This window comes from Sphaerodactylus townsendi, linkage group LG17 (genome assembly GCF_021028975.2).
Source record: "Sphaerodactylus townsendi isolate TG3544 linkage group LG17, MPM_Stown_v2.3, whole genome shotgun sequence".
NCBI lineage: Eukaryota > Metazoa > Chordata > Lepidosauria > Squamata > Sphaerodactylidae > Sphaerodactylus > Sphaerodactylus townsendi.
Genome location: NC_059441.1, coordinates 499180 through 507198, shown reverse-complemented (window position 1 = coordinate 507198; position 8019 = coordinate 499180). Strand labels below are relative to the sequence as shown.

Here is an 8019-nt window from a genome sequence, read left to right as displayed (position 1 = left end):
TTTTACTGTGCGGAAGAGCAAAATCCACTTGCAAACAATTGTGAAAGTGGATTGAATGGGCGTTATTCTGCGTGTGCGGAAGGGGCCTTTCTCTCTCTCAGGCCCTTCAGCGTGCTCTGGTTTGACTGCAGACAGTGATTTGAGACAGCAGAAGCTACTTTTCACTGAGTTTGTCCTCCGACAGCCCTCCCCACGGCTCCTTCCATGCAAGCAGGTTTTGACGTTATCGCCTCGTGCCTGTGTTCTTGGAGATCAGCCACCAACAGTCCCGTAACAAGTTGGAGAAACAGCAGCGGGAGGTGTCAGTACAGCTAAGGGTTAGCCAAGAAATGCTCCCGGCCCAGCTCCTTCCTTGGGGGGAAATTACCATTTCAGAGTCACTGTGACAAGGCTGCCCCAGTCTGGCTGCACACCCAGGCCCGGGGTCAGGAGGTTGGTCAAGGGAGAGAAGGAATTCAAAAGTGTCATCGCAATCCTCTTCCTCCGTATCCCCCTCCCAATCAGCCAGAGCACCTCTAGTCAAGAAATCGGAGCGGGTCCGGGCCATGCGGGCTTTCTTTTTATGGGCCGGTCGGGCGACCTGCTTGATACCAAATGATAAAAAAAAACAGATAACATGAAAAATGCTTCAAAAAAAAAAAGAAAAGAAAAGAAAGAAAAGAAACAGGCGATTGGGCTGGTCTCCGAAGCCAAAGAAAACAGGGCACGTGCAATCCTTTCGTTTCGTTTCAAAGAACGGTCGTTTCCAAACGCGACCGGGACTTAAAGAAAAACGTCATTCCATCAGCAGCAAACAACAACAACCAAAAAAAAAGGAAAGAGAGCATGTAGGGAATGTATTGCAATGGAGTGGATACAAAATAATGGAAAACAGAAACAGACAGCAAGAGTACTTTTTGATGTCGCTTATCTAATTAATCATGGCAGAATGTTAGGTTTACTTCTTGCCAGGGTGGGGAGGGTATTTCTGGATTGGACGACTTTAGTCTGCAGATGGGGTGGGGGGTGGGGGCGAGGAAGCCTGTATATAAATTTCTCCATGCAAAAACTTCCCGCAGCATAGAAAACTAGATTTTAAGGGCTCTGAGGCCAGCTTCTCCCGGCCCACGGTTGTTCTCAACACCCAAGGAACTCTTTTGTACTGAGAAGCGCTTCTCCGTGGGAGCCTCCACCAGCAGCCTTGAATGGGACCATCCGGATGCGAGTTGCCGACCCCAATAAAGCAATTATTGTACAGTGCGCGGGGAGCGCTTCCCTAAATGCTGTCAGTTGCGCCCCCACCCCGCAAAATCCCAGCTTTTACCAAGACTCGCTATCACATTAAGAAGCACAAACTGGAACACCGTTTAGAAGACGTTGGGTCAAGGGGAAAAAACGCTGCCGCTTACCTCTGCCCGGCCTGGCCTGGGAATCTTGAATGACTTTTTATGGTCCTCTTTTGGAAGGAACGGGCGGGCAGACGATTCTTTGCTGAAACGAGAAAATGAAGAAAAACCCGGATAAAGACACCTGCCGTGAATACAAACCACTTCACAGCACGGGGGAGGTGCGTAGGAAGTTAAGAGCTCATGTGTCTAATCTGGAGGAACCGGGTTTGATTCTCCGCTCTGCCACTCGAGCTGTGGAGGCTTATCTGGGGAATTCAGATTAGCCTGTACACTCCAACACACGCCAGCTGGGTGACCTTGGGCTAGTCACAGCTTCTCGGAGCTCTCAGCCCCACCCACCTCACAGGGTGTTTGTTGTGAGGGGGGAAGGGCAAGGAGACTGTAAGCCCCTTTGAGTCTCCTGCAGGAGAGAAAGGGGGGATATAAATCCAAACTCTTCTTCTTCTTTGGAGAAGTCAACCGATTTCTGTTTTAGGGATTTGCAAACTGGCACTTATTCCTGTGTCCCTTTCTTGGGCAATATCGATTCTCTTTAGTTTTCTTCCAGGCTCTTAACCACGCCAGGAGGGCTCTGTTTCGCAGCCCAGGTTCTCATATTATACAGGAAATGCCCCATATGATACTCACTTAATGCCCTTGTGGCTGTCCTTTGGATTGAAGAAAATGGGGCCAACTCTGGCCTCGCTAGAAGCGCTTTCAGTGCCCTGGCTGGGAATTCGGGGCAGCCGGAACCTCTCCTTTCTTGCGGGTTGGTTGCTTGAGCCTTCCTGAGATCCGGCCGCCGTTTGTGAGTTTGGCCTATCTAATCTGGCAGGTCCCCGGACAACTGGAGTCTGACTTTCCCTTCGTTCCGGAGCCGCAACCGTCGTCCTTTCTTTCTGGGCCACACGAGCGGGCGGGCTTCCTTTTTTCGAGACGGTGAGACCTTTGATGTCCACCAACGAGGCGAGCGCTGTATTTTTGGCCAGGCGAGGCTCTCCTTTGTTCGGAGGACTCCCAACGAAGGCAGACGCTGTCCCGTCTATTTTCTTTGGGGACCTGACAGAAGTCCCTTGGCCCGGTTCCCTGGCCTTGTTCTGCTCATTTTCCTGCCTCTGGAGCTCTTCGAACGCTCGGCGCTCTTTCTCCAAAATCTCCTTCTGCTGCCGGATCTGCTCCATCATCTCTTTCTCGTTCTGCAGCTGCTTCTGTTTCCGGCGTTCTTCCTTCTCCACGTTCAGCTTTTCCAGCCTCTTGATGACAGGGTCAGAAGAAGACGTTTCGGAAGCTGCAAGGAAGCCATCTTCAACACCCGAAGGAGGACGGCCAGCCTTGGGAGAGGTTTGGATCTGACCTGTTCTCTGCAACTCAGAGTCCAGCCTGCCTTCCAAAGAGACGTCCATCCACTTGTTCCTCAGGTTATTCGCCAGCACTGAATGGCCGGCTCTCAGACTGTCTTGGGGCGGGAGGTAAAAAGTAGGGAGGCTGGTTGAAATGAGGGGCTCTCTAGGGTGCCCATGATAGACGCTGCTCTGGGAATCAGAGGCCAGCTGCTCTTTCGCAGCAAGGCACTCTGGCAATTCAGAACTCGGCATCGATCTGTTCCGATCGGGCACGTTTCTATTTACATGAGCAGAAAAGGTGATGCCTTGATCGTCGTCCGATTTGGGGCTGTTCGGCAACGAGTCACGAGGAGCAGAATGGAGACTGTAGTCCTGGGGCAACACAGGGTCCAGTTGGTTCTTTTGAGTTTCTTCGTGGATTAGCAGCTCTAGACTTCCCTGAGAGCTCTCGCTCTCTGGGGTTCCCCTGGGAGACTGCATATCCTCGGAGCCCAATTCTAGGGACCCCTGGCGCTCTTCTGAGGGAGATATCCCTCCAGTGGACCGGACTTTAAGCAGCTCCAGGCTAAAGATCGCCTGTTCTAACTCGCGCATCCGCCGGCTCTCTCGTTTCGCACGGACTCCCTTTTTAGGGTTGAGGTCTTCCAGCGACTTGGGTCTCTCTCTCACCATAACTTGCTCTTCCGCATTCACTCCGCCCTGGCTGTTGGCTCTCTCGTAATGTTTGTGCGATAGGTTCCCAGAATTATCTGAGGGATCTGTTTGGCTGCCCCTATTGTCCATCACTGATTTACGCTCTCCGACTGCCTTCTCTCTCTCTTCGAAGGAACGATCTTCCCATTCGCAAGGGTCTGACCCCCTGATATCCAAACTACCTTCTGGCTCCAGTTTCTCCGTTCTTTTAACAGTTGGTCCATTTCTCAATAGTGCAGCTTGAAACTGCTGCTCTTTTAAAGTTCTATACCTGCGTAAGCAAACACAAAAGCAGATTTTGAATGTTTTGCAGAAAGGCTGTTTCCACTACTACCTCCCCATGCCTTTTAAAGCTCTTGTCTCTAACATTAGGGTACTACTCTACATACAAGATGGTAGGACACCCCCTGACAAGATCCCTGCCACACTGTGTGTTTCCTACAGGATCATACAGTTGAAAGAGACCCCAAAGGCCATCCAGTCCAGCCCCCTGACATGCAGGAACACAATCAAAGCACTCCCAACAGATAGTCAGGTAGCCTCTGTTTACAAACCTCCGAAGAAAGAGGTTTATGTAGGCATGCATGCAGATAGGTAGGTAGGTAGGTAGGTAGGTAGGTAGGTAGGTAGGTAGGTAGGTAGGTAGGTAGGTAGGTAGGTAGGTAGGTAGGTATTAAACTTTTATACCGCTCACCCCCAAAGGTCTCTGAGCGGTGTACAACAGAAACAACATAAATAAAGTAACAAGTAGAGAACTCTCATAATGTCAAATCTAAATATAATAAAAATATAGACTCTATAGCGTTAAAATAATTAAAACCAGTTAAATACAGCATACCAAATATAGCGTCCAGACAAGTTACAAACCCCTCTCGAGAGGGGGACTGGGCGGCCTATAGATGTAGTAAGGGCTGCAGAAGTTAAAAGAGGGAGGAAGGGGGCGCCATCAGCGGCCAGCTTCTCCAAAGGCCCTGTGGAACAGCTCGGTCTTACAGGCCCTGCGGAACTCACCAAGATCCCGCAGGGCCCTGACAGTTGGAGGGAGAGTGTTCCATCAGGCAGGGACTGGGGCTGTAAAGGCCCTGGCCCTAGTGGAGGCCAGCCACATCGTTGAGGGGCTGGGAACCACCAGAAGACTGGCCTCCGCTGAGCGCAGAGGTCGGATTGGGACATATGGGGTCAGACGGTCCCGAAGTCACGAGGGTCCCAGGCCGCGTAAGGCCTTAAAGGTTGTACCAAGCATGCGAGATTCTCCAACTCTGCACATTCTACTGTAGCTAAAATTACTACAGTCTCATGCATCAGTGAAGGAACAGATCACTGCTGTTTAAGTTGTGTTTAACAAAGAGACATTACGCTTAATCGATGCAACTCTGATGAAATTCCCAGTTCTGTGGCAAGGTAATATGGTTGGTTATGTAGATTTTTTTAAGGAGTTACTTATGAGAATAGGCTCATCCCAAGCAAGGGACACAAGACATCATTTACGCAATCGCTTCCCTTTACCTTCAGCGACACAGTGACCTTGTCACTGGGTAATATTAGATTTTATAGCCCAGCAGCATCCGGGCTTGAATGCACTGGATTCAAGTTTACACAAAACAAAGCTTTCATTAGCTTTAGGCGCCAGAACTGCTCAAGGCTTTTTCGCCATTCAGAGACCAGCTCTCCTTCCACAAAGCTTGGGTTACCTTTGCCGCGCCCTGTATCCTCGGTAGGTTGCTTGCAACAGAATGATTTTGTTTCTCGCGATCCGGTAGCGGTTCTTGGAGCGGTAGCCTCGCCACGCGGCTTGGATGAAGGTCGCGGCGGCGTGCCTTCTCCGCAAGCACTCCCGCCAATAGCTCTGGATAATAAAACTTGCCACCCGCATCTGCTGGAATTTCCGCCTGGCGACGCAGCCGCGCCAGTGGGACTGAAGAACGACGGCTGCCTGGCTAAAGACGGCTGAGTCGTTCAGCAAATCTTCCGCTTCGGTTTGCTTTCTCCTCTGATAACTGCGCCAGCAGCTCTACAGGGGTTGGGGGAAAGGGAAGGAAAGCATTTTCCAGCACTCAAAGTTGGTTCAGGCTCCTTTCCGGAAAGATCCGAGGAAACAATACCTTTGTTTTATTTATTTCATTGGATTTAAAAGCCCGCTTTCCCTGGCCCAAGACAGGGCTCAGGGCAGCTAACATTCACATTTTTAACACATTCATAAAACAATAATTTAGAAATAAATAGTTAAAACATTTTACAAAAATTCCCAGATGGCGACGTGAATTGATCAAAAAACTCCTTGTCCACATAAAAACCCAACTTCTCCTAGTCTTATAAAGTCTTGTTTGGGTGAAATGAGGGGTGTAAACGGGCCAACATAGTTCATGAAGATCCATATCAGCTTTGATCCTACCCTACGCAGTCAACCTTGGTCTTACAGGCTCTCCGTAATTGCTGGAATTGCTGGAATTGCTCAATTTGCCTTTTTACTGCTGTTTTTTGTCTGACTTGTACACTGCTCTGAGCCCTCCGGGGATAGAGCGGTCTATTAAATCGAATCATCATCATCATCATCATCATCATCATCATCATCATCATCATCATCATCATCATCATCATCATCATCAATAATAATAATAATAATAATAATAATAATAATAATAATAATAATAATAATAATAATAATAATAATAATAATAATATCATCCCACATAGCCCTGATCTCGGCCAGTGGCATCAATAGGGAAGAGGCAGGTGGGCTCACAGCCATGGATGCCAGGAGTTCTGACTTCACCCACAGCATTTTACCTGCACTTACCTGTATAACAACGGCTGCTTGCTTCAGATTCAGGAAGTGCCTTCTATACAGCATCGCTCGAAACCAGCTCTGCAGCAGGATAATCCTTTGCACCACTTCCTGGTGCAGAAGGCCTTGTAAAAGCTGCCGTTGCTGCTCCTTCATGAACACCTGACGTGCCCCGGGACAGACAGCAACAAAAAATGAACAGTTGTCATTCATGGCCAACTAATGTCTCTTCCCCTGCACCAGTGTTTATACCTGTAGGAGCCTCCGAAGTAAACCTCCAGCAAGATGCTATGGTAAAATGCCCTGAACGTGGCTTTGACTCTCAAAAGCTCATACCCTGAAAACTCTGTTGGTCTCTAAGGTGGTACTCAACTGGAATCTAGCTGATCTACAGCAGATTAGAACAGGCTCCCTCTGAAATTGAACATAGCTGACTCTGTCTGGTTCCCTGGAGATGTACAAAGCGGTCTGGGCAAAGGGTATTGGGGGGAAAATCGTCGTTCTGACACATTACTGGCTTCCAGATGTGACATCTTTTGTACCCACACTGTGGTGAGGAAGAGGGGTACAACACAGAAAAAAACATCCACGCTAAAAAGGAGGAATAACCAGATCATTTTTTTTAAGCTCAAATGGATGTTACACCCTGGAAAAGGCAGTCAACGGCAGCTATATCGACCAGGAAGTAATGTTGTGTGTGAGCGCTCAAGGGAAAGGCCTTGATATTGTGCCAGGGCTATGGCTTGGAGCTTACCATTGTTCTACCGACTTGATAATTGTCAAGACCGATCTTTGTTTTCCTGAAGAAATCTTGGATGTTTTGCTTTGACGGCAGGACTCTCCGTGGGAGAAGAACGTGGAAGTGATCCACAAAGTCCTGAAAATCAGATATCGACACACAAGTGGTAAGCACAGATTTGCCCGTTGATTGGACAAGGTTACATTGGTCAATGGTATCTACGGAAACACGTCCAAATAGGGCCATGGTGGAGAACCTTTGGCACTCCAGATGTTATGGACTACAATTCCCATCAGCCCCTGCCAGCATGGCCAATTGGGAATTGTAGTCCATAACATCTGGAGTGCCAAAGGTTCGACACCACTGAAATAGGGCTTTAATTTTCGTTTTAAAATACTTCGCTGCATAGGTTTTAAAGGATTAAGTTTTTATGTTGTTGATTTGTTGATTTGCTATTCGTTGGAACAGCCATGTAGTGAGCCACCTCGAGCCCTTCGGGGATGAGGCGGCCTATATGTTTGTTTGTTTAATTAATAATTAATAATTAATTAATAAAATCCTTAAGGCCTCACATCCCAAAATCCACAGGTTTCCTTTTCCCATTCACTCACAACTGTCTGGTATACCTGACAATATTAACTGGAAATGCTCTACAGCAGGGGTCTGCAACCTGCGGCTCTCCAGATGTTAATGGACTACAATTGGCCGTGCTGGCAGGGGCTGATGGGAATTGTAGTCCATTAACATTTGGAGAGCCACAGATTGCAGACCCCTGCTCTACAGAGACGTTAAGGTGATTCTTCTTTGAGCTGATGTTCTACTCTCTCGCCTGACCCAGAACCCATGGGGGAAAAAATGTAATGCTGGAATGCAAGAGGCAAAATGCAGTTTCCCAAACAAGCCGCACAGCCACTGAAATGTTATCAACTGATGCCAAAAAAAAATCCATATGGATTTTACATTCCGATCTGACATTTTGTATATGCCTGCCTGCGCAGAATAACTGAATCTGCTCTGTATACCAAATGAACGACAGCGTCTGCTGAAACAGAAGAGGAGATTCCGTAAAGAGCCCTCTTCTTCAAGCAGTAG

The 8019-nt window shown here is 48.3% G+C and overlaps 1 protein-coding gene across 5 annotated transcripts in view; it reads right to left on the bottom strand.

The window, feature by feature from the left end:
• Positions 1-208: 208 nt before the first annotated feature.
• The window catches only part of MYO9A (myosin IXA), a 122391-nt gene continuing 114580 nt past the window's right edge, over positions 209-8019 (bottom strand). For 4 of the 5 annotated variants that reach the window (XM_048481780.1, XM_048481785.1, XM_048481784.1 and 1 more), the window contains 6 exons: positions 6943-7065; positions 6201-6350; positions 5095-5414; positions 2016-3674; positions 1389-1470; positions 209-583 (listed from right to left, as the gene is read on the bottom strand). In XM_048481780.1, the coding sequence (XP_048337737.1) occupies positions 224-583; positions 1389-1470; positions 2016-3674; positions 5095-5414; positions 6201-6350; positions 6943-7065 (2694 nt within the window). In that variant the 3' untranslated portion in view covers positions 209-223. The remainder of the gene's footprint in view (positions 584-1388; positions 1471-2015; positions 3675-5094; positions 5415-6200; positions 6351-6942; positions 7066-8019) is intronic. The other variant, XM_048481783.1, reaches the window with a different exon arrangement.